This window comes from Aptenodytes forsteri, unplaced genomic scaffold (genome assembly GCF_000699145.1).
Source record: "Aptenodytes forsteri isolate BGI_AS27 unplaced genomic scaffold, ASM69914v1 Scaffold15, whole genome shotgun sequence".
NCBI lineage: Eukaryota > Metazoa > Chordata > Aves > Sphenisciformes > Spheniscidae > Aptenodytes > Aptenodytes forsteri.
In genome coordinates, this window is record NW_008795129.1 from 13,114,949 (window position 1) to 13,141,065 (window position 26,117).

The 26,117-nt window shown below is 43.7% G+C and overlaps 1 protein-coding gene across 1 annotated transcript in view; it reads right to left on the reverse strand.

Annotated features, from left to right (window-relative positions):
• SH3PXD2A (SH3 and PX domains 2A) overlaps positions 1–26,117 on the reverse strand; it is a 217,169-nt gene that overhangs the window by 11,756 nt on the left and 179,296 nt on the right. Inside the window, exons 8-10 of the mRNA XM_009277841.2 lie at positions 18,453–18,566; positions 13,722–13,805; positions 1,577–1,694 (exon numbers count right to left, since the gene is read on the reverse strand). Coding sequence (XP_009276116.2) covers positions 1,577–1,694; positions 13,722–13,805; positions 18,453–18,566 — 316 coding nt within the window. The remainder of the gene's footprint in view (positions 1–1,576; positions 1,695–13,721; positions 13,806–18,452; positions 18,567–26,117) is intronic.

Sequence of the window (26,117 nt, forward strand, 5' to 3'; positions counted from 1 at the left end):
CATCCTAAATCCAAAACACTGTACCAGCTACTAGAAAGAAAATTAACTCTATCCCTGCCAAAACCAGGACAAAGTGTCACTGTCCACCAGAATGCACTTCTGCTATACAGAAAAACGTGTGTTTTGGGTTAGCCCAAAGGAGCATGTGAGGAAAAGGGGGGGGGGGGGGGGAAGAAATTCTGCTTATTGTAGAACTGTTAATATGGCAAAGGGGAACCTACAGTAGTAATAAGGCTGCATTTCAGAAGAATACCAAAATAAACTAAAGATATCTCGCAATGTTTCTCCCCTCAGAAAACCTATGTGCTCTTGATTCCTCTATCTGCAACTTTGGATTCCACTTCTGTGAATGATTAAAGGAGGAAAAAAATGTGACCTGACCAGACCCAGGCATTTTTGAGTTCCTCCTATCTAGAGTGCCTTCCTGGCTCCACTGCTATCTTTATTAGCCTATTCCCTCTATGGGAGCATTAGATAGAAGGAAAAGAAAAAAAAAAAAAATCAGTTTTCTAAGTGAGGGACATTAAGAACAACAACAACATTGCTTCAGTCAGCATTTTCATAGTCCTCATTCATAGCTGATAAATCAAGCAGAATTCAAACAAAAGCAAGTTATGGCTTGGGGAGGGAAAGGGGAAAAACTAATCACTATAATTACAAGCTGAATGGAAAAAGATGACTAGATGAGATGTTTTGCACTGCCCGAGAGATAAACCTCTGTTTTTAAGCTACCTGTTGTATCACATCTTGTTTAAAGAGAGGGGATGTCACAGCACTGCCGGATTCACGCATAGCTACAAAACAAGGGGCAGAATCATGAAAGAGCACTAAAACCTAAGTGCTGCATGAGCCTAGATGGATAAAGCTCTCATTAAGTACTCATCCTGACACCTTATATCACTGTCTGAGACACACCTAACCTACATTCTCTCCATAAACATTTGAAAAGGGGATTCTTAAGTCACAAGTCTCCTCTATGACTGCTGTTCCAAACACAAAGTTTGATACACAATGATAAACTTTGCCTGCCCTTTACATTTAGAATATCTAATATGGACAGAAATCAGGCAAATTAGTTGAAACCATCAGTAAGCTTGGAAAAGGGCTACAGCCAGCAAACTGGTCTCTCGTATCCCTGAAAATAGCACTACCTGCCCTAAACAGCTCAAGAGATCACAATCAGTGTTTCAGCATTGCTATAAATAGATTTAAACATGTTGCAGAATAACTCTTATACTGGAAACGCATGAAAATTACACATAACAGAAAGCCTTGTTAGGTCTCACAGATCTTAACTCAGATATGGGTTTTTAACTTGAAGGAAGAAAAAAAAAAAATCTACAAGTTCAGGAATTTCCCCACTGGAACGGTCCACAGCTTTTGCAGACACTGTAGTGTTACTTTAATCACCATTGTATCGTCTTAGCCTTTTCTTTACATTTCTTCAAGAGGCATTATGAACAATTTGGGCTTCCTTGCCCAGCTACAGAATTATTTAAATGCTAGCATTAAGTGAATGATCAGAAAAGCTCATTGTCACAGGTTCTGCAGCAATCTGGCTGCATGGCTTCTTTACCTTATGTACCACCATCCTTCCAGGTTCTTTTGGATGACCTCCACGGTGACCCCTTTTTCGAACCCAATCTCATCCTTCCCCTGGCTGGCGTATGGCTGGATAGTGACATATTTCTCTTCTAGTGAGGGGAGAAAAGGCAACATCAGTTAGGGTCAGAATTAGTCCAGCTGTTTTTCTGTTCTGCTTGCTTTTAAACTGTTATGCAGTGATTACGTGGAGCCATTACAAAAGGCGGAGCCCTGCTCAGGGGCCCACTGATTATTTATGCTGACGACATGATAGATAATCAGCCCCTTGCCACTACTCTGCTGCTGATAATCACAAAGTGTTTCCATGCCAATAATGACACAAAGGCCCCAGAGAGCTTCCCCCCTTCTTCCCGCCCCTTCTCCCCCCACCCCCCCAAGTTCCTCGAGCGGGTAAGGGAGAGGATTTGAAGCTGGACTTAACTCCCATACTGTAACTTGACAGAATCAACCCGGCTGCCAAATCAGCCAAGCGTCACCGCAGGAGCTCCAGCCAGTTGGCTCTTTTGAACACGCACATGGCTGCACAAAGCATTGTGTTACTGAAACCCGAGCCCTGCATCCCGAGAGAGACCGATGCTCCCCAACTCAGAGGAGCTGGCCCATCACGCTGCTCTCCTTGCACCTCTCAAACAGTGTGGGTCTACAGCAACGAGCTTGAAACAGCTTTAAAAAAAAGCGACAAAAGAATGTAAAGGTTTTGCATTTGACAGGAGACCATACAGCATCTTGTATTTATGGGTTGTGAAGTGTTTTGCAAACATACTTTTGCTAGACCTCACTCCAGAGAAATACACAGGTGGCAGTGGAAAAGGACGGCCAGAACTTAAGACACATACTTCAAAAGCACAGGCTACATATCAAGTATGGTGTTTGAGCCAAAAACTTAGCATCCCTATTCATCTCCATCGGTTATCCCCTTCCCATCCGGGCAGAGGTGAGCAGACTTGCTGAGAGCAAGCCAATGAGCAGAGCAGAACAGACACTTTCTCAGCATCTTCCTCCACCCACCAGGAGTCATTTACTGTAGCATCTCCATCACACTCAAGGTCAGCCTTTTCCTCTGTTAGCTTAAAAAAAAGTTACAACTGGCATTGAAATGTGAACGTCTTGCTCTGCAGCGGCAGACGCAGAAAGCATTACCAAACCCCTCTCCTGAACCCAAGCTACAGTGCATGTAACGCATATGTTTCTGTAGCTAGATCAAAAAGCAGGCAATAAAGCGCACCCCAGCTGACCTTCCTAGCACTTTCTACTGGCAGTCACAACAAGGCACGGCCAGGAACAAATAGAGGGTTGTCAGTGCACAGGTACGGGCAGGAAATTAAGTGAAGCCAGAGCCCCTGATCACTGCAAAACAAAGGAGCTATGAAAAGGTTGCAGCGGCTTGAGGCAAACACTCTTTTGGAGAGAGTGAAGCAGACCCAACCATCTGTTTGGTTTTGTGGCTCAACTGCATTTTGTTGCTGGGCAAAGCGTGGAAACTTTAAAGAAAAAAAAAACCTTACTGAGACAAAGTAAGAAATAATACCTCAGAAAGGGGGGAAAAAATGTTGGCAGAGCATCCGATGGCAGAAAATTCAGCAAAGCTACATCTCTGAAGTCAACTTCCCTCGACGGGTCGCATTTGGATCCTTCTAATTCTGATGGGGTAAAACCTGTCAAAACCTTTGCCTCCAAGAGGAAAATACTCTCTCCTGCTCTCCCCTAGGAGGGCTGCTTTAGCTGTTTTATCACTGGTAAGGAACTCCAGCTAGTTTGTAATTAGCACCATCAGGATATGATACCTTCCCCACAAAAATATTCTGCTACAAGATGGGGCCTGATGAATGAAACCCAACTAATGAAACCTGGCTTCAAAGTCACAGGACAGTTTTCCTAGCTGGGTTTCTGCTCTGCACAGTAAAGGCGGACTCATTTTTCCTCTATTTCAAGTGACTGCTGCTGAAGGAGTTACATGCCCAGTTTCCACTGCATGCAAAGCCCCAAGCACTAAACTGAACTGCAGAAGATCCCTGGACAGCTAGATCTTGTCCCTGAGAGGAGAGGGCCAAGGGAAAGTTCGGGTGTGCAGAGCTGCAGCACTGTCCAGATACACATTGCTTCAGACACTTCCAGTGATGTTTCTAGGACAGTAATAAAGAACTAAGCCACATGTTTGCTGGACACTAGAAGAAGGCCCTGCTTTGTCTCTCCCCCATACCAAAGCAGCTTTATAACCCAGGCTATCAGAGTTCACCCTTGCCACTACAGCTGCAACAGTAGTTTCTCTGTTTATCTTATTTTCCCTCCACATAAACAGCAGTCCTTGCTGCAGCTAAAGCCAGCAATTCAGCTCCTCTTGCTGGGCAGTGTGGTCTCACTCTTCAGGGATGTGACCTCCCTCCTTCTGCAGAGGACAGGGTAGGAGGCCACGAGTGAGGTGCTCACTCCTGGATTTCAACACAGACTTCCAAACTCCTGCTCCAGCAGGACTTCTCCTGTGTGAGAAATTGAGACAGTGGTCACCCATCAACCCCAACAGCATTCTGGAGTCTGATCATTCAAGGGAAAAATCAAAGCTTGGGGTGAGGGTCCTTTGCAAACTAGAACCCAAACATTAGATCCCTTCCTCCCCTACACAAACCCACTCTCTCCATTCCAAGTATAGATGAGTGGCTTGCCAGGGAAAAGGACAACAGATCCATGCAAGCTACTACAAGAGCCAGCAACTTCTGCAAACACAACTTCTGGGCCTGCAGCCATGCATGTGGGCACACATCACTGCTCTACCTGTTGATTACCGCCTTCCTCCCAGCCACCGACTCCTGGACTTCCCTTCCAGTTAGTTTCAAGGTAAGGCAGAAGAACAGAGATATCCTCCAACTCCTCTCATTCTGGCTGAAAGAGGCCAGGAAGGACTGACCATGCTGCTGAGGTGGCACATTGAAAAAACAGGTGCCAGCTGGATGGAGAAGCCACATCCTCAGCTGAGTGTGCTTCAGCGTCTTTCCTGAGCTTTACACCATTGCTCAGGTTTACTGAGGAGAGAGACTGATCTTGAGCAGCACTCTGCCCCCAGTATTGAGATTACTGCTTTGCGTGTTGCTGCTCTCACCCCTTGCTGCCTTGCACACACCACACTCGATACCACCCATCAGTGGCTCTGAATGACCAGAGACACTGGCCATTCACAGCTCTAGAAACTGAAACACTGAATTGCTAAGGAGGATGGAGCCCCATCCAAGTACTGTGACACTGGGATGCACAGGTGAGACTGGTGGGCTTTTCTGAGCTGCCACTGTCTTAGCCTGCCCATGAGCACCTCTGTTGCTTAGATCTTCAGTCTTGTGGCTTTCAACTCAAGACTACTGCTCTTTGAGAGGAGAGCTTTCAGGTGATTCCTCCCTACACAGAGGGAGGGGAAAAAGAGACTGAATGAAAGTAGGAAGGGAAGAGAGGGAAAAAAGTTCTTCCATGAAGCAAGACAACCAAAAGTGTTAAAAATTCACTTAGAAAAGAGGGTCCTACAATGTTTTTGTTTAGCGGTTCTATTTTTAAGCCTACAGATCAAAACCAGGAAGCCACCATTACAATTTTGCCTTGCGAAGTGCTTTCACAGCAAAAATTACAGCCATTTCCAAGATTACACACGTTTGGTTTCTTTCAGTGGTGCAGGGGATACCACAAATATACATGAGGTTTGTAACTTAAACGGTATTCTGGAGATATGGGCCCCCTTGCAACCAAAGAGTAATTCTGTTTTGCTTCTCAAAGACTATCTCTAGCCAGTGGATATTTTGTATAAATCAAGATTTGCTGAAGGCAGCAGTGGAGCTTTCAGTGGATGTGTCACTTAAGAGGATTGATGTAGCATTCAACATATCAGATTACTATTCAAGATTTCAGGGATGACATTTGACACTTCATGAACGATACATAAAGTTACTGGAAAGACTTAGCACAGATGACAAATCTGAAATATCATGCTAGTTTCATTCAGATACTATGACTGGCAATGGTATAAAACACAAGTCAGTGAACCATCCCAGACCTACCAAAGTTGTATGCTCAGATCTACAGAGAATACGAAAGTGTTTAATTTTCATTCATTAAGTTTTGACTTAACAATTACTAGCAAAAAAATGCAAACAAAAGTATAATTTGTATTCCCCAGCTGCAGCTTCCATTACATCAACTTCACCGTTAAGGTCAAGTGGGCAGAATAACCTTCACTACATGCTACAAAGCATACATCAGCTAAAAGGCCGCACTTTGGAAATAATGGGATGAGAATTCTACTCCCCTTGAAGATCTTCTGAAAATGGCATAAAGGCACCTCTGTTCTTAATGCGTGACACCCAGAGATCTGTTAATAGCTCAATTAGCCAACTTCACTTATATTTCTTTACTTCTAATTTGCAGGTCAAAGATACCTTCCCCAGCTGAACTGAAAGAGGTACCTTTACTGGAAATTCAGCTGCACTAGTAAATCTGAACAAGGCATGCATGAAGAAACAAAGCCTGTTTGGCAAAGAGCTACGATACAAGTCTGTCACATCATGCATTAACCAACTGCAACCCACTTAGCTTGGAAGGAAAGGATTAGTATGTGTCATTCTGCCCCCTCCCTGGACACAGACACTATTTAAAACATGCACAACAAGGATTTCTGTACTGTTTGGACTACCCAACTCATAATACCCACTTGTAGCTGTGCTCTGCCCAGCCCTCCCAGACACCCTGGCAGCCCAGTGCTCAGTCCACTAGTTATTCCAAAACCTCACTTCCCTATCAATCTTTATCCTCCTTCCTTTTCTCCTCCCCAAAGAACAGCAGGCTTCTCTTTAACTCTGGTTCTACCTAAAGTCTCCTGAAGAAAGACAGTAGAGGCTTGGGGCCAAAATAGAGACAGATCCTGGTGGATCACTGGGAAAAAAGTGTGGACCGCAGAGGATAGTTCCCATGTCCTTCTAACAGCCCACAATACTACAGAGAGGGCTTTTTCTAGCAACTGAGATTTCCCCCCAGCAAGCATAGCAGAGGTTGCTGCAGTCCAGCTGAGAGGTGTGCATATATACTGGACAAGGCATTTGAGCTGCACAATGCCCTGCATTACAGCTATGTATAGTACGTGGTTTGTACAGACATACGCAACCATGCTATTTTCAGCAGACCTGGTACAAGGAAGCCAGATGTATTTCAGAGTTATGGGTCACTCCTTCACAAGCCACAGACATCTAATGCCCTTCCATGGCTGTTAGGAGAAAAAAATGCCAAACCATCAAACACAACGATTTTGCATCCCCTCCAGCAACATAACAGTGCTCTGCCAAGCTGAGCCTTTCCTATACTCAAATAGCCGTAGCTTTAAAACTAAAAACCTGCTTTAAAAACACAGTTTATGAATGAACGCATAGTGCTGCAGCAGCTGAGACCGTTCCCTTCTCCTTTCTTTGTCCTGCCTTGAACCCGCCACCTCTCCTTGCAGAGTTCATGACCCTGCTGTGAGATGGACTTGAAGCCAACCTGACCAAGGAAAAGTTAGTATGACCCCAAGCCTGGTTTGGTTCATTGCAGATCTGCATGAGCATAAAGGAGAAGGGAAGATGCTGGGGAAGGTGAGACTGGTTCTTTTAGTGGTAGCACCACAAACTCTGTGTAAAACTTCTCTGTACTAAGCCAGGCCAGTTTCAATGCAGCTTCACTTAATTTTGAGGACAAAGGCCTAATCCTGAGACTGCTGGAAGCAGAGTCAAGGCAACCCATATGAAACTTGATCTAAAAGCAGGCTAGGATAATTTAAGAGTGCCCACACATCTTCTCTCACCTATTTTAAGATGCAGATTAATAAAGTGCAACTTTTTGCATAAATAGGATTTATAATACAGCTCTTAAGCTATCGTGATTTACAGCAGACCAAGATGACCTGTAGGCACCTTGGCAATGCTCATTCAGTAGTAAAATGTCACCTTTGCAGCCATAGTGCAGTGAAATATTTCTTCCATCTCACCCAGCCTGTTCAATGGCTATGATACAACATCCTGGTTGCAGAAAAACTAGGGATGCTACATTTAACTTGTTAAAGTTTAGGAGGACTTAATGCCAATGACATTTATTTTTGCATAATGGCAGACCATGACAACAGCGCTTTGTGTTTTTTTCTTTTGAGTAGGATAATAGCTTGTAATTAAAGAGTCAGCAGACATGTCCATCCCATGTCCACCCCCTTTAATCAGCATATACCCAAATAGGCTTTTTTTTTGTTTCACCTGCTGTATTTCTGTCTACTAGTAAAAGGGGAATCTCAAAAAATTTTTAGGCATTGGGCATGGCATTTTCCATTATCAGGTGACCCGCTAAGACACATCTTCCACAGGAAAAACCTCAAAACAGCTAAGATGAAGCTCCATCCGTTCCTGAAGAAACTGTACCTAATTGTCTGACAGAGCAAGACACTGAACTTGAGAGCCCGTGAGGCTCCTCCAATCCCATCTGTCAAACCAGAATTTCGGATTTTACACATGCGCTTTTGCACACACATACTACACATTAAAGTTATGAGGTGTTTTGAGAAGGCAACTTGGTCCCTCCTCTGGCTGTCTGGATTTATACTTACTGTCAGGTCAAGGAAAGCAGACCTACGGTTTTACTGCTCGAGTTGTAATGTAGAGCTTCAGTAGCGCTTTCCAAATCTTCCTTATTCAATCTCCCCGATTCCCTTGGCACTGCTTATTTCAGATTCCTCCTAGTCTATCACCAAGGTAACGGTTCCTTTCCCCAACATCTTCAAAATCCTCTATCACTGCTGCTCTTCACCGCTAGAGCCCTGATCTGGCCCTTCAACCTCTTTTGCACAGCCACCACAGCCACCTCCTGCCTCCTTTGTTCCCTTCCCAGCCTTTCAGCACACTGCTCTTACCCAAGGCTCTTGGCACAGCAGCACTCTGGTACTTCAGCCAGACTCCTACCCAGTGTACACCCAATTCAGTTGTCCCATCTTGAATTTTCAAGCCTGTGTGCTGTGCCTTGCTTTAGTATCCTACTACACACGCTCACATGTTCTGCTCCCTTTGGATTTCCCACTCCTCCAAATCCTTTCATCTTTTCCCACTCAGCCCCATGCCTTTCTTATGATGCCTCATCAACCTGAGTAGGCTGCCTTCTCTGTGGTATCAAATAACCTGAAACTCTCAAATCCTTCCTAAAATAAGCCCTACCTCCTCTGACTTCCTGCCTTGCCAAACAAGCTTAGTTTTAGTCCTTCTCTAAAAGCTTTTAAAAATACCAAATAAATATCGCTTTCCACTGTGGAAAAACCTTTCAGTTGTAATAAGACGCATGCCAAATTGCCACTTGCCCAGACTCCTTTGATGCACAGATCTCGTTCTCTTTGTTTAGGCTGTAAACTATTTGGGACAGGAACCTTGCCTTTAAGCAGCTAAAATACCATGCACATTTCCAGCCCTGCATAATCAGTCTCATCTCTCCCAGGCAAATGGCCAGCGCTCCTAAGTTTCTGCTTCCAAGTTCTAGGCGCCCTGTTTCACATACCTCTCCTTCACCTATATTTTATAAGTTTGCTCTTTTCTGCCTCCATAAATAAGTGTGGAAGTTATCTGCAGCACTTCAGGAGCCAACCAAGTAAGGGAGTAATTTCCTTTGCTCAGCTGGTGTTTGTACATGCCCCCAACTTTCTGTGACCCCATCCTTGTTTGAAATGCCAGTAGGGATGGGGATAGGGGGGAATTGGGCTAGAAATTAACCAATTAATGATTTCTCAGCAAAATGCAACAGCCCCAACCCTACATCTTCCAAACCACAGAAGAATTTTTTCTTTCAAAATACTTTCCCCTCAGTCAGCAGTCTGCACTCGCCCTCCCCCACTCCTCCGCTCCACCCCCCTTTGTCAGACCTGCTTCTGGAAAAAGTCTCGCTGTTCCAGAAAGCGAAGCATTAATTCAACATGGACTGTGTTTTACTTATCTAAATATTCAGCAGAGAAAATAACTGTCCAGAGTTATCAAATGTGTTCATCTGCAGACAGGAGCTCTTCAGCCTTTGTCCCTCCCCCCCCCTTTTTTTTTTTAAACAACAGAAAACCTCATGGCAACAGATAGAAAAAAACAGTAATGGCATTTCTTCTAAACAGTTCTGTATTGCACATACTCTTCAACCAGCAAGGGGCAATAAACATTTACTACTTTCCTTGGAGCACAGAGGAGGAAAGAAAAAAAAAAAAGAACGAACAAACTAAGTCTGAAGCTGCTCTGTGCTGGTTTGATTTAGCACAGCAAAGCAGCCTCGTGCTGTAAGACAAACGTTTCACCAGCATCAAGGACAAGCAGGGAAAAAGAGTGGAAACAAAGGGAGAAGTCCTGTGGGTAATGAAGGGGCTGCCAAAGAGGGCAAAGCTGCTCTGGTGGGATGCTCGAAAGGGTAAGAGTGCATGAGCACACCAGCCAAGCTGGATTACCAGTACTGATTGAGGGCTCTTTCCACAGCTAGAAAACTGGCTGCAGAATGACCCACCCGGGCTAGGAGATGGGGTTCAAGTTATCAAGACCACTGGGTTACATGGCTGCCTTCCCTCTACACTCCGTCCATCTCTTCCCATCAAGCTCTCTCTCTCCATAAGTTAGGCAAGCAGTAGGAAGACCTATAGTTTCCAAGTTCTAACTTTAACTCTTTCATTGAATAGCTTGTTTCTTGTGCTAGCAGCTACTCTTAAATAATAGGCTCATTTGGCAGAAATTCAGCTCATATGTCACTATATTGTTGGTATGAATAACTTTAAAGTACTTTTCTGCACTGTAACAGCTCCAGTTACAAAACCAAAGCAGCAATAACTTTTGTCAAATATCTGGCATATAAAACAGGCACGTAAACCCCCACTTTTCCCAATCAAACTGTAATAGCACAAATGACTTCTCATTAAATTAGCCTGTAAACAATCTTAAGTCCTCTTCCAGGGGAAGTTCCAAATAAATGCATGTGTAGAATTAGCATTTTACTCAGTACAAGAGAACATGAACTCTGCAGCTTGCAGGTCTAAGTGCCAGGACTGAGGAAAAGTACAAACATTCAGGCTTCTCCTCACAATCCATATTTGTATTACTGGAGTTTCATAAAGTATAGACAAAAGTTTAGAAAGTGTACCACATTTAAAAACATTTAACATTCTAAAAAAACCCCAACAACAAGCTCTGCAACTACGTAAGAAACAAACCAATGTAATCTCTTAGATCTGGGCACACCATGGACCATTTTAAAGAGAAGTTCAGCAACAAATGTCATCTGTTTCTCTTTGTAAAAACAGATTACAGCTGTTCTCTTGGCAGTTTTTTTTTCAGCTTTAAAAAAGGAGCCCTACCATGATAGTCAATAATTTGTCTTTCATGTTTCTTATTCAGAGATCTGGTAACATTGCTCCCAAATATCTGAATTTCGGGGATGCTTAGCCTCTTCAAATGGCTTTGGAAAGGGTAGAAATAAATAAGCCATATGTTAACCCCTGATAATTCTCCCCCACTAGGCAGTCTGTAACAGGGAAGCAAACACCCTTTCCTTCTGCACTCAGGCTTTTCCAGCATTTTTAATATCCAAGTCACTTAGAAAATCCTGGCCTTCAGAAACAATGCTTAATCCTTCAGTTGCAGCTTTTAAGCGGTTCTATCATAGACCTAGCCAGTAAAAAGGCTTATTAGTGGTACCCAAGCATAAATATAAAGGGAAGCATCCTTTACAGCTTGCTTTTAAACTCCAGTGAACTGTTGGAGCTAACCCTTCCAACAGCAGGGACTATCTCAAGCAGAATATTGCTGGGTGGGAAGAATTTCAGCCGAAATGTTTAATTGAATTTATTTCCAAGAAAGAGGCCAAGTGGGGGAGGGGAAGCTGTTTTGCCTGCATTGAAGAATTCTGGCAACCTCCTATTTGAGCAGCTCTAGTTCTTCTGTGCTTTGGAGCACGGACTTGAAGGTTGGCAGGGGTGTGTGTGTGTACACTTCATGCATTCTGTCATTTCTGTGCAAACCCACCCAAATTTGGCCTTGTTAGAAGCCTTTTGGGCTGGGATGGGAGGGGAAGAGGGAGAAAGAATCTCTCCTGACCTCACATAAACTGTGATCTGTTAGAGAGCAGCGGGCCGGACACACAGAGAGACTCATACATTCAACAACTGCAGTTTGGAAGGGGTAGATGTCTGTACAGGCTGCAGCTATGCCAGACGCTGTCTCCAACCTGCCCCCCCAAGTACTCAAATCACTGTCTTTACTTCCAATCAGCCTGCTCCTGTAAGAGCTCCCTAACCTACTACGTCAGATGACATTAAACAGCTCATTTTTAGCCAGCCTGGCTAGCTGTGGCTAAAATGCATTGGAGAGAGGTTATAGAAGCAGCTCAGCCATGGAGGGTGCCCCAAACCTTGAGATGCTGCAGTTCATGCCAAGTTCAAGTGCTGAGATTTAGTTTGAGATAAAGCACATATTCTCCAACTCACTCAAAAACCCAGCACTGCTTGGGCCTAATAGGGAAGAAACTGTTATGGAGCAAGAAGTCAGGGATGGAAGAGACTAGGGGAGCCTGTGGTGGGGAAGACTGCCAGGGAAGACACTGTGATAGTGGTCAGAGGGCAGGTCTGGAGAAGATGCACACAGATGGGGGCATAAGAGTGCAAGAGGGAAAACCTGGGAATGCAACTTAGGTTCTTGAGTATTACCAGTCAACTATGCTAAGGGACTGATCATGCAGTCTTAATATTTTATGGAGCTTCGTTTGCAATATGGTATGAATATGAAAGGATATATTTGTTTAAACTAGTAAGCAAATTGTTTAGAAAACTGATTCCCAGAAATTCCCCCAGTTAAATTGCCAGGAAGTATCTGGCAGAGTTTGACAATGCAAAATAAGTAGCTCCCAAACTCTTGGGGTACAGAAATAAACACAAAGTTCTTTTTCACAAGCCAGCATGTGTGCTTATGGGTTGGGTTTTTTTGGTGCCTTCAAGGTGTATTTGGTGGCTGAGCAGCAAGACCTTGGCTTCTGAGAGTAGTTCCAGTTGCTGCAGGGTCAAGCTACAGTAGGAAGAACATCCCTCTTGTTATTTTGGTTTCCTCAATAATACTTTGAGGCAAAGGTAAAAGGTCACTGAAAAGTTGTATGTGCTTGACACACATGAGTCTGCACATAGAACCGCTACCAAATCCAGGCGAAGATAAAGTTGCTACTTTAAAAGTACATTCTCTCCTTAGTAGGAAAAGGCACCTTTTCCTCAACTGGGAAGCTTCTCTTGTGCTTACATTTGGTTCCATCCCCTCAGTAAGGTTGTCTGAAAGTTACACAGAGGTGCAAATGGTGCTTCCCCCCACCTCCTTCTTTTTTAAAGTGCAACGAATACTACATCTGGACAATGTTGCAAGAAGGGGAGAAGGGGATAGAAAGGGGTACCTTTACTCTGGGAAAGATGATTCACATGCACTGGAGAAATGCTTGGTTTGGAAGATTCCTCAGACTTTACCCAAACGCAGCTTCAGAACACAAGGTGTTCCCCCCACCCCACCATGCTCCCTGTCAGACCAGCAAAGCTAAAAAAAAAAAAAATACTGCTCCTGGTGGTATCTTAAACACCTAGGACTGACACCAAAAGCTCCCAAAAGTTCTGAAGAAGTCTGTCTTTAGTACCAAGCACTGCTTGCAAGGAAGAGAGGGGACTGAAACTGGCATGATTCTCATCTTTCCACATCAAGCACTTTTCCAGTGCGCACATCTCTGACCATGGCTTTTTGGCATTCTTCTCATTTTAATAGCCCTGAAAGTATCACTTGTCCTTACTGAGGTAGGAAAGACTGAGTACGAATATGCCCAAAGTTAAAACACAACAGATGTGAGCTTCCCCAAGCAGCACAAGGAGTCAGACTGCAGTTACCCTTAGTTATTAGCCTTCAGCTCTTGGGGCACCTAACCCTGGCTCCAAGACACCCTCAAGCTCTCATGTATGAAATCCACATCTGAACTCTGGAGCTTCACCCTCTCTCTACCAGAGTGCCGAAGATGCAGACCCCAGCGCACAACAGCCGAAGCTGCAGCATGGCTTTTGGTGCCCCCTTAGGGGCTGGTGCCATAGGAAGCTATTAATTCACCTCGACTCTGCTGCCTGTTGACTATCCCGCCCAGCGTCCATCGCCGGTCCAGGCGTCTCAGGTGAGCCTTGCGTCGCTTAGAAACTAGTTTGGAACATGGACGGAAACAAAAAAAACCAAACAAACAAAAAAGAAAAAAATGATGGGAGGGTGAGGAATAAAAACAAAACATGGCACTTACAAGCACTGGTCTTGTTAGCAGGAATGGGTTAGGTGGGATGCAGACATTTTGTTTTAGTTTATGTAGTACAGTGGAGCAAGTTAGCTTCTTGAGCCTGAGCAATATGAACCACCTAGAACTGTCACAAATTGCCACCCTTGCTATTGGCTTTCCTTAAAAAAAACCCCAAACAAAAACACACACCCCCCCCAAAACAAGCTGCACAACTGAAGACAACTTGTCCAAGGAGGCTGCGGTGGCAGGACAGATCAACATCATTGCTGTTGCATCTCCTAGTTGGGCTGCATGATTTTTTGAGAATTCAGTCTATTGCATATGATATCAAACCCAACAGGGCTCTAACCCATTCCAAGCAAATTATCACACTATAAACAAAATCCAGAAAAAAAAAAAAGGCAGCTTCTCTTATGTGAGTTCACTTATAACAGCAGCACTCAGGAACAGAACCCAAATGAAAAGTGTCTGATCAGTCTCCTTGCTTGCAACACATCACTGCCACAGCTAATTCTCATGATCCAAACTTCTAATATACTGATTACAAATAAGGAAAAAACTTAACCTTGCAATTATTCAGCAGGCTCAAGAAGCTAACAAGCCAGAACTGAGAATTAGTTACACACTGAAACAATAATTTATGCTGAAAATATAAACAAAGACCAGACACCTATGGAAATGGCATTGTGAGAGCAGCTGTGCACAGAGGACACCACTTGTTTTCTGGATCATATACGTAGAACTGTACTCAGTTCCTTCTTCTGCTTGTGAAGGTGTGAATGACACAGGAACTATTAGACTGGCACAGAAACACAAACACTTCCCTTTTTCTACTCAAGGGCTTCCATGCTAGTTTGGCAACTACTGCAAGGGTGCTTGGTGCTGCCACAAAGCAATGCAGAATATTACACTTCAGCTATCACTAAGCTGCAAACACAACCATTTTGCTAGTGATGCTGGGAAGCTGTTCATAAACCCTGATATCACATCATTAATAATCACTCAATTCTGCTTATGTGCATTCGCTTAGGGAATATACCCTTATACTCATGACAGCAGACACCATTGTCTTCTAGAACCTCGCTTAGGGAATATACCCTTATGACAGCAGACACCATTGTCTTCTAGAACTATGTTCTGTAGACAATGAGGCACAGCAAAATTATCTGATTGGGGAATGATTAGCTGAAGTAAAACACAAAAATTAATAACTTCCCCAAAAAGTGGCTTTTGCCTTTTTGCCCTTTATATGTCAGGGGCTTAGACCAGAATTCTGCACCCAGCTCACTTTCCTCAATTTTGCCTTTGCTGTAAGGCCTAAACCTTCCCTAGTCACCCTAAGTGGAGGTGTGGTGAGTGGTGCTGAACAGACACAATGTCTAGTTTGTGGTACTCTGTACTTCCCCTTTGTCCCACATGGGGTCAAAGAAGAACCACAAATTTTCAGAGGAGCTGGATTTCAAGCTTATAGGTCACTGTGTTTTTGGCTAATGGAAATCAGTGATCCTCTTGGAGGCCCATGGTGGCACAGATGATGAGCTGTCTTCACTCTTTACCGATAGTGTTTTTCTTACTTTTCTTACTTTTCTTGGTTTAACCTGGTGGCTTTCTCCAAATCAACAGGACATTAGACTGCCAGTTACACACACGCTACACAAGAGGCAACACAGAACACCTCACTAGACATGCAGATTATAGCAGAGAGAGAAGCTAAAGCTAAACTCACAGTAAGGCTGCCTGCATTAGGAGGTTTCTATACAAGAAGGGAGGAAACGAAAGATGCTGAACTTAAAGGCTTGTAGGAAGGTGGGGTGTGGAAGGGGTAGAAATTTGCTTCAGGTGTCAACACAGAGCAGTCACCCACAGCTCCCTGCTTGCACCAGGAGTTTGGAGGATTCAGCCATCCAGGAGTACCACTTGAAAACAGTGGGTCACACAGATCCACCACACTCTGTCCTCCTCACAACATATGACTATCCCCAGTGATAGCCCTTTTATATCACAATGATGCTTTTGTATGAGTCAGGTTTTTTTCTCCTCGACAATACTGAATTTTGCCATTTGATCCCAGACTTGGACTTGGTTGGCCATGCCACAGTTAGTCACCAGAAAGGTTATTTATCAACAAGTGTCTAAACCTTTCCAGAGACCATTTTAAGATGTTTACTTTAACGGCTCCTGTGGCTGCGAATGTTTCTTTAGATTGCTTTCTGAATATTTTCCAAGCCTTGGAAGATGGTGTTGGTCTAAACACAGGCCCAGGTAGCAGTCGACTGTCAACCCTCATCCTGACAAAAGATGTTGTGCAGGCTCAGATGCAGGGAGGAAACACTTTTGTCTTTCTCAGGGAACAGACTATTTAAACAGAGACACGTGGAAATATTACTGCTATGTAGAGGCAGCATTATTAGTACGTTGCATTCAGCACCTCCTTATCTTTACAAGGACCTGCCACAGCAGAGCAGACCTCCAGGCCTGCCTGGCTTGTGGACTTGTTCCAGGCCCACTGCAAATGGAGAGGACCAAGAGGCTGATACAGAAAGCTCCCTGCATTAGTGTTTCTACCCTTTCAAAGTAGGCAGAGCACAGATTGCACAGTTGCAGGAAGTCAACATCTCCAGGAGTAACTCTGAAACTTGCATGAACTTTAAATCCAGGGGCTAGGGCACTTAATCCACTTAAAGTGCCTTCCTCCTCAGTTATATTGGAGCCTCTTTCTCCTGCCTATTGAGAGAGAGTTGGCAAGTTTTCTGTGTAAGTATGTTCACTTTTATACACTTTTCTTTAAGAAAGTGAATTTCAGTTGTTCTTTTCTCTCTTATGGAATAGCTATTAAGAGAAGAATAGCTATTAGGAGAAGAATAGCCCAAGCAAAGAAGAACTGGGGGGGGGGGGGGGGGGGAAAAAAAAAAAAAAAAATCTTATGTGGTTAATAACATAAAACAAAGTTCCTGAAAAGAAGCAAAAGCTGGGGCACATCAAAGCAGCTGTGGAGGTAATGCAATTAGATTTGTCACTGAGATGGAACTGAACAGAGAGGGAAGAACAGTCTCAGGTTTCAGCGTATCTGGATTTGTAGTAAGGCAGGGAGCACGACTGCTGACCATAGTTGAGGATAGCAGCGTAATGGATTAAAGGGTACCGAGAGGAAAAAGATAAGGAACATTTGATGGATTTTCCATTACCCAGGAAAAACTGCTGTGTGGCAACAGCCCTGTGCAGAGTACACTCCAGAGGGCAACATGAAAGGCAGAGGAGAGCTTGAAATGAAAGCAGTTTAAGCAATAAGGCTGTCAAGCATGTACCATATTTAAGAGTCAGGAAAAGGGAGGAAGCTACAGACCAACAGACAAGGCATTCTTCAACTCCTTCAGAAGAGAGCAGTAAGTTTTTGTTCTTTACTAACAGGGAAACTTTATTAACTGCTTTTGCATCCGTTAAGATGTTGCATCATACCAGACTGGTTCCCAGCCTACCAGTCTACAGCCAGTCTGTCTCTAAACCCTAAGTGACCCAGGATATGGGTAGCTTTGAGCAGGGAAAAATGAGTTACAGAGCCAAAGGTTTCAATAAGCCACAGATGTCACCCTTGGGGCCCAGCACAAAGTTACGTTTTGCCTGTGTGCTATCTTAATGGGCAGATGGTCACCTCAACACATCTCTAAGCCTCCTGCCTGTGCTAAGGAAAGGTCAGCTGAGTTTCCACATACGTTTTACATAAGTGTCACGTCAAGAGCACCTAGAAATTTAGCAAGAGATTCATTAGAATGGAGCAAGTCATAATAAAAGTGTCCTTTGTACACAGTTGCTACATGAGAAGTCCATTAAGATGTGGTTAGTCTGTCATAATGGAACAGAAGAACATGTGAGGTTGTACTATTCCATTTCTGGAACCTGAATTAAACATCTTTAGCCAAAAAACAGTGCAGCTAAATACATATAAATGACAAATGGCATCTCAGTTTTAATAGAATGAGACCACACCAAATAAAATTACCTTTCCACACAATCATAGACCACAGCAAACAGCAGTGAAACTAGTTTCAAGGATTAATTAAAAAAAATTGTAATGAGAAGCAAATTGTAATGAGAAGCAACCATTAAAGTTAAACCTCGCTCCTTTTAATGGCCTGTGGCTCTAACAAGCATCTTCTTCCAATTAAAATCTCTCACTTGTATAATTTCTGCAAACAAGCCATGCAAGTTCTCTCCTTCCATGGACATAAGAGTCCAAGACCTCTACCAGAACATACTGCTTGGACTTGCACATAAGTTGTTTGTATGCTTTTTAAGGGTATTAAATGAGCATCATTTCAGCTTTTGAACATTTTGTCACACTGAGAGCCCAAGCTGGTCACAAAGGGATTACAGGCATAATACTTCACTCCAATTTCTTCTGCAACAATTTATTTACTGATATGAGATGGGAGAAGAGGTTACTGCACTGGATTAACAGCCACAAGTGGCAGCAAGAGCTTCCCAAGTTTTCCTACGGGGGGCAAAGCATAAAGCAAGTGAATACCAGTTTCCCCTGGATAACAAAAAGCTTTCCGTACCTTCCCCAAGTTTGGATGTGTTGATGTCAGAGTCATCTCTGGTTCCATTTTGGGATTCCAGGTACGTAGCAGGGACCCAGCCCTGCTCCTCTGCTGTGCTCACAAACCACCAACCTACAAAAAGAATCAAAAGAAGTTGCTCAGTCAACATTAAAAGGAACAAGAATAGCAAGATGCTACTGAGAAGGCGGCACAGAGTCAGCAGCTTCGGTGCAAGTTTGAGTTATTCTGCAGCCTCCTAGAAGGAGAGGGGGTTTAGTCCTATTATGCCATTTCTATCAGATACTCTCACAGCGGTAAACGAGTGTGCAGGCAGGCCTCATGTAAAAAAGGTTGCAATGGAGCAAACATCAGTGTATTTTAAGAAACCTGAAGTCTATCCATGACAACTCTGATTTGAGTTCTCCAGTTTCTCAAAGCAAGTCTTGCAACATGTACATCTATAGTATCAAAACACTTTGTATGTGTATATATGTGTACGTGAACATATTTAAAATAGCACAAATGTTGCCCAAATCCTAGTAGAAGTCAAAAGATGGAAATAGGAAAGACTTTAGTAGAAGGGCACTGATTTCAGAACAGGATACAAAATAAGTGCTTCTAGAGCACTTGTCACCACAGCCAGCGTTTAACAAACATGACCTCAATTCAATGCCCTGGGAAGCTGGAAAGTACTGCACAGAAAAGAAATAAGTGAGAAAAGCTAACTGAAATGTGACTTCAGGCCATAAGCACCAGTTATTTGCCTTCCCACCTGAACATTCAAGTTTCTACCACTATTTACAAAAATGTTAAGTATTCACCAACTACACAGATAGAACCTTTAGGTCACATCCGTGGATGGATGAATAAAATTAGAGGTGAGCCTTCTCTAGGTTAAATGCATCCCAACCATAACTATCCTTGGCTCTTTTCTTGCTTGGCTACATTGATTTATTGAATCCTCCACTGGTTTTGATGTAGACTCACTCACTCAAGAGCTTGCTGCTCTCAGATATGAGCACAACTTAGATTCTGCTCCATTCAGGTAAGGTCAGGATTAAGATATAGGACAATAAAAAGCCAAGCAGGTAAACCATTTCTGTTGTTTTCTACAATCTCCCAGTCTCCTCCAAAAATGCAAGTTGCTTTGTCAGGACAATGCAAACTATTGTTCAACACCAGTCTTTCAGCCTCCCCAAAAGGAGCTGAAAAAGATAGCTATTTCTGTACATGCACCTCAAAACAGTTTATAGACTTTAATGGCTGTCATAAACCCAACAAATTTCACAGGAGACTCCCAAGCCTGCCTGTGATGAGCAAAGGCAGGGACAAGCCAGCCCCGTTTGTAAAGACGGGGCACAAAAACTAGTTAATTTATGGTGGGGCAAAGCCCAGACTTCTGTGATGGCCACGCAGCCCTCCCACAGCCGGGAGGCCGCAGCCCTGGGCCCAGCAAGGGGAAGGGAGGCTTTGCTGGGCTCTGCCGCCATGCAACATGCAACTTTTCTTTAAAGAAAAGAAAAAAAAGAAACCAACTGAAACAATGTGCAAGTGTTCATGCTAAAAGTCCCCCAAGTTTCTTCCAAATCCTGCCACAGAAGATTTTACCGGAGGACAGTAGTTAGAAACCCTCATTTTCCTCCCTGGGGCCTGCAGCAGGCAGACAATGTGCCCCAAGCAACAAACCCCCCAGTCGCCATCGCACAGCTACTAGGTAGCTCTATTTATTTACTTTCAAAACTCAGACATGGCTTTCCATTTTCTGGCCCAGCAGAGGTTTAGAAACTTTGCTTCACAAGGCTCATGGTTGGAAAGTTTAAATTTAGTTATTCCTCCTCAGCAGGAGGTGGATTCTCCTGCCACGAAGCCCACAGCAGCGAACACGCAGGATCTGCCAGACCGTTTCAAAAACACATCTTCATGGCTGTTCCTTATTTTACTAGTAACGTATCGACATGGGTAGCAAACACAGTTTAACATACACTTATAATTAGGCACAAAATGTCAGAAGCTGGCTTTCAGCTGATATCAATTAGATTGGAATAATTTATGTAAACTCTTCCTCAGAAAGAAATTAAATACAATTGCACAAAAAGGACTTGCCTAGGCTTAAAGTGTGTGCTTGGACCAAATTCAAACCATGGTAAAACCGTCTTTGGAGGGCTGGATCGCACAGCCTTGACACTGACCCAGTGCTAGCCCATTTCGCAATGCAGCTCCTCTGGTTTGGCTCACTGAGCTGCACTGTGGCCTCGGAGCTGAGTTTAAGGCCTTGTGTTCGGGGCCATAGGGTAGCTCAGCCTCCATCCATCTAAACAGGGCTCCCTGCTAAAAGGGCAAACCCCTCACCCCCATGCCTGGGTGTGCACACACATGCCTCCCCCATATCACCGTGCCGCCCTACTGCCATTCCCAGCCCCTGAAAGGCCTCGGCAGGGAGACCTCATGACTCCACTGATCTTGCGAACAGGCTCCCACATACCAGTTGGAGATCAAGTCACATTTGAGGTAGGTTACAGTTAAATAACTCAACCAAATCCACTGCAACATGCAGACAGAGCATGCAACAGTCTAAGTGAGGTTTGAAGCTGCTTTGATTCTTCAAGCCATCACTAAGATTAAAGCTCCTAATTGCCACAGAGCTCATGAAAGTTATAATTTCTTTCTGAAGATTTCCTTTATAAACTATGTGCAAGGGTAAAGTATAAACGAGAAAACTCTGCAACTACTGAGAAACCAGCAGCATCTGTCCAGGTTCAGAGAAAACCAGCCCCTGCTCTGAAATTCTCTTCTCCCATTTTGGGCTTGCTTCTCATGAAGGACAGAAGAAAGGCTTTAATGCAGCTCATTGAAATAGCATGTCCACAGAAGTATGTTTTACTTAACAGACTGAACAACTGAGAAGCCTGAGAAACTTCCAGGAACACCCCCGGCAGCAGAGAAGTCAAAAACGGATGCTCACAAGCAAGATGTGCAAGGTCTAGGAGTAGCCGAGCAGACATTGCAGAGGCAGCTCACTCTTTACGAGGAAAAAATCTTAATTATGATGGCACATCTAAGCCGTAACCCTACAGAAAGGAAATTACAGCATAGTGCAAGAATTGACAGACTCCTAGCAGAAAATGGCTGAAATGCAGACAAGTTCCACAATGCAGTCTGTGCATGACAGCCACGAACTGCAAACTCTGCCCAGCTGATCGTGAAGTATTTGCTCTGTACCATCCCCTCATTAGAAGCGTTAGGGCAGCTGCCATTTGGTCCCACCACCCTTTCCCCCACCACCCCCAGGTTCATGGGGGTTCATGGTTTGGAGACAAATTAGCCAGATTGGCCTTTGCAGAAAGTCAGGGCTATAATGGTGCAAACTATGTCTTGTCCCCTCCCCACCTTTCCCAACCCAGAGCATCACAGAAACGCTGTTAGAAAACTTGCTTTTGAAACACAGAACAAAACATTGCATTTATTTTGAGTTCTCCCTCTATGCTGCAGTTGAGCTCGACTTCACAATTCATTATTAAAACCATTCTGCAGCAACATCTGCAGGGAATTATGTAAAGTTATCTGTGCACTGCCAAGCCAGTCTGAGGTTCGCTCTTGCACTCACACCATCTGTAAAAATTAGGCAGTGCTCTACAGCTTGAGTTAACCCTTATAGATGCCCCTATCTCTCAGGCATCAAAACGCAACTCTAAAGCTTATGTGGCATGGATGTCTAGACTGAGACTCATCAGCCCTCATCCCTAATGAGAATTCAACGGGAGTTTGAGCCTCACAGAAGGCACACAGGGAGTTGTAGCCACTGCGCCCAGACCAAGCTCAGCTTGAGCTTTGCTGCATTACTCCAAATCCTGCCTTAATACTAATCCAAGAATATGAATTTTTAAGGTAGGAGTGCAATTTTCTCTCCACATATGTTGACCCTTTGGTTGGCATCTGTCAGCATCCCTAGCTGCAATAGCCAAGATGTCTCTACACTCACAGAGTCCATCTAGGCTCTGATAACTCTCAGACATTTTCAGCATGGAGCTACATCAGTTACTGAGAGATGAAAGGTTCCACTTGCCATGCATACATACACATGGCAATTGCATACATACGCACGATTGCAAAATAGATCGGTCACACTGGAGAGTGAATAAATGACAAAAATACTTTGATTCTAAAAATCATGTTCTTGCTTTTAGTTGTATTCCCAGTCCTCTCCCCAAAAGGCTTTAAAAAAAGCAAAAGAATTAAGCAAGTGTTATCCACAACCCACACCATGGGAAACTACTAGAACATAGTTAAAGGACTATTGTTTATGCAAGTTTTGCTTATGGTTACATGCATCCTTACCCATCCATGCTTCAATATTGTCCCTTTCTCCACACCAACAGGAAAATTAGCTATTCCTGTTGAAGTCTGCCTAATCATAAGATGCTACAAATAACTTTTTTTTTTTTAATCGCAGGATCATGCTGAACATTGGTTTGTAATTCTCCCCTCAGCCATTAATTTCTCTGTAGACTTTGATTGTCAATTTATGAGCTTAACTAAAGTAAACAAGGATAGCAACGCTGTAAAAGGGAATGGGAATCTCTCCTGCATGAGTGGACTACACGTTCTTCTAAACAAATACTTAAACAACACTCCACCTCTCAAGAGTCTTGGAAAAAGCCCACTCAAGCAGCAGTCTGGTACATTTGACATGCACTCTTTGGGCTTCAGAGAGCTGCTCCCTTTTAAGTCCTTCTGCAGTGGAACTCTCTCTTGAGGGTTTTTTGGATCCAACAACTTAAATTGTCCTACAAAGCAGTACTAGATGCAATCAGGTCATTTCCAGACCTGGCACACAGACCTTTTCGTGCCAACAGCCGATTACTTTCCTTCAGAGATGTGATCTGCTTCATTAAAAAACAACTAAGGTAGGAGTATTGCTGCGCAGATGAAGGTGCTTGCTTTTTCCACCCCTCTAGGGCTCTTCCCACACAGTACATGTATATTTGATACACATAGAGAAGTCAGTCGTAATTGCCTCGGACAGACCTCCAAAAATATGCAGAAGCAGAAATATAAAGGCAACAGAAGTAACATTTTGCAAGAGGGTTTTTCTGCAGTAAGCATATTCTCACACCCACTTCCTAAAAATTCACTACAATGTCCATATGCTGTTAGACACCATCACTATACATGCTGACTCTGCTCTCTGTAAAAGTCTCCTTCAGTCCCACACACTTGGCAAAGGCGCTGGGTTGAAAGCATTGAATTTGTATGAAGGCTAGTGTCCGATTTCTGAGCATTTTGTCCTCACGATTCACAGAAGAGGCATCTTTCTTTTAAATATGGAGATATATGCAAGAGGTCTTCCTAGCATGGAGCTGGCTATAGTTTGGGGTACAGAAGTCTGTGCGTGAGTCACTGCACAGCAGACTAAGGCTGTTGTCTCAGGATGAATTATTAAAGTTGGTGAAACATTAAAGGCAGCTTTCATCTTTAAACACGTAATATTTCCCAGCCTGTGTGCACTGCAGACTTCACTGCAACCACCGCTTAACCACGAAGCAATGTTTGTCTTGTTTTAAAGATGGAAGTGGGGCTCAAACAAAGACATGCTCAAGGAAGAAAGATGTGCTTGTGGCAGACATCCTACTTGAACACAAGATCCACAGCGCAGGTTCACAGCCCTTTATGTGCCATACCCAAAGCAGATTGGGCCACACATTAGGATTCCAGCTCAACCATGTGTCATTATCCTTCCAGCCAGTTCACGTCCTAGAGCTAGATGCTAGGAGCATGGTTCGCATGGGCAACCCCACTTCCCACAGGAGCCTCATTTTGCAAAGTGTTGCAACCCCAAATGTCTGTGCCTGACTGCTCTCACCAGTCAAGAGTGAAGGTTGTTACCTTGCTTGCAGCTACTGTGGTTGCACTCTAGGTATCGAGTACTGCTTTAGGAATTCGGGAGTAAAACTCACCACCCCACGTTACTGTTTATACTCCAAGAGTTTTTAAAATTTGCTGATTAAATACCCCAAGAGCCCCAAAGCACTGTGATGGGGCAGAGTTGTTAGCTTCCTCATGTGAGAGAAAAGAGGAAAAAGGATCACACCTGTCACTCCTTTCCTGGTAGCCCAGCATGGGAAATTGGAGCTTCTATATGGGTTATGAAACAGGGTTTCTACCATAGCGTTAAAAGCTGAATGAAGAATTACAAACACAGAAACTCTGCCTTTTTTTTTTTTTTTTTTTTTTTTTTTTGAGGAACATGAGCTTTTCTTCTCAAAGAAAATAATTAAGATTTGAAATGTAATAAGCAAACATTTTGCTCCTGGTACCAAATATGACACAACATCTGACAGGACATACATTAGAAACCACACACCTGACTGCTGTTCAACAGCAGTCACACAGCCACAGGCTACATTCTGCCCAGCAAGCTAACCTTAATATTTAAACTGGAGTAATAGATTAATTATTTAGTGAAGAGAGAACACATCAAAAAAGGAAGGAAGAGAGGCTGCACACTCCTGTGCCTTGCTCCAGCGTTCGACTAAAATTTACAGGAGTTCCTACAAAAACATAATAGGAACCTGACCTTAAAAGCATCACTTCGGAACCGTGACAACCCAAAGCACACAGAGTGCCCCTGGAGACACTTTTCTTTCCCTCCTTAGGGAGGGTCTGAAACCTGAGTTGTGTTCTCATCAGAGTACAGGCTGCAGCAGATTTTGCTTAATTTGGTGATGGAAACAACACTTGAGAAGAGGGCTTCCTGAGGTGAGGGAGAAGATGGTGAGCAGGAGGTGGGGACTTCTGGAAGGCTGGACTCTGTTGATATCATTTTTTGGTTATTAACAGAACAGCACTTTGCCTTATGGAGCTAAAAGTTGGAACAAAAGGCCAAGAGCTGAGACCACGGTTTGCTGTTCTCCACCAATATTTGATAGTAACTGCAAATGCTTAGGACTCAGCAGCAGCACAGGGAATTGCATTCCTTGCACTGCTTTAGGTGTTACTGAGTTCAAGGCAAATAGAAGTGAATCCTACAGTTTGGGTGCTGTAAAGTATGAGGGAAAGAATAGAGTTCATTCCTGCAGTGACTGGCTATTAAGGTAACTAGTTGTTTCAACTCTGTATGGTTATGGATTTGCTATCCTAATCCTTCCAGTCTGTCTTCTTCCTCTACCTCTACTACTAATCTTGTGGAGTTGGTAGATGGAGACTTCTCAGCTGTGCTGTTAGCATATCCCTTTGCTGCCGTACTCCAGTTCCTATGGTTGCACAGCTGGCTGGCACAGAGGGCCCACTACATGTGAATAAATATCCTAGTTATTGCTGCCACACAGGTTTTTCCTGGACCAAAAGCAGCTGACTAGGTGTATATATAAGTGCTCAATACAGAGTCCCAAAGTGCGTCTCAGATTCTGGCTTAAACATCCAGCTTGGATTGGCTTCACATCACATTATATGCATAAACACACATGTATATATGTGGAAATTCACACCCTGACCTCTGCATTCAAATACATATTACCCTAGTCTTCTGCTGGGATTGGAACCATGTTTCCTCATACTTCTGGAAAAAGTAGAAGTGTTCAGAACATGGGAAAAGTTCATGGGAAAAGAGAAAACTGGATAATATACAACTCAGCTCTAATACTTTATGGGTTACATCACTAGTAGAGACGATGGATATTCAGAGTA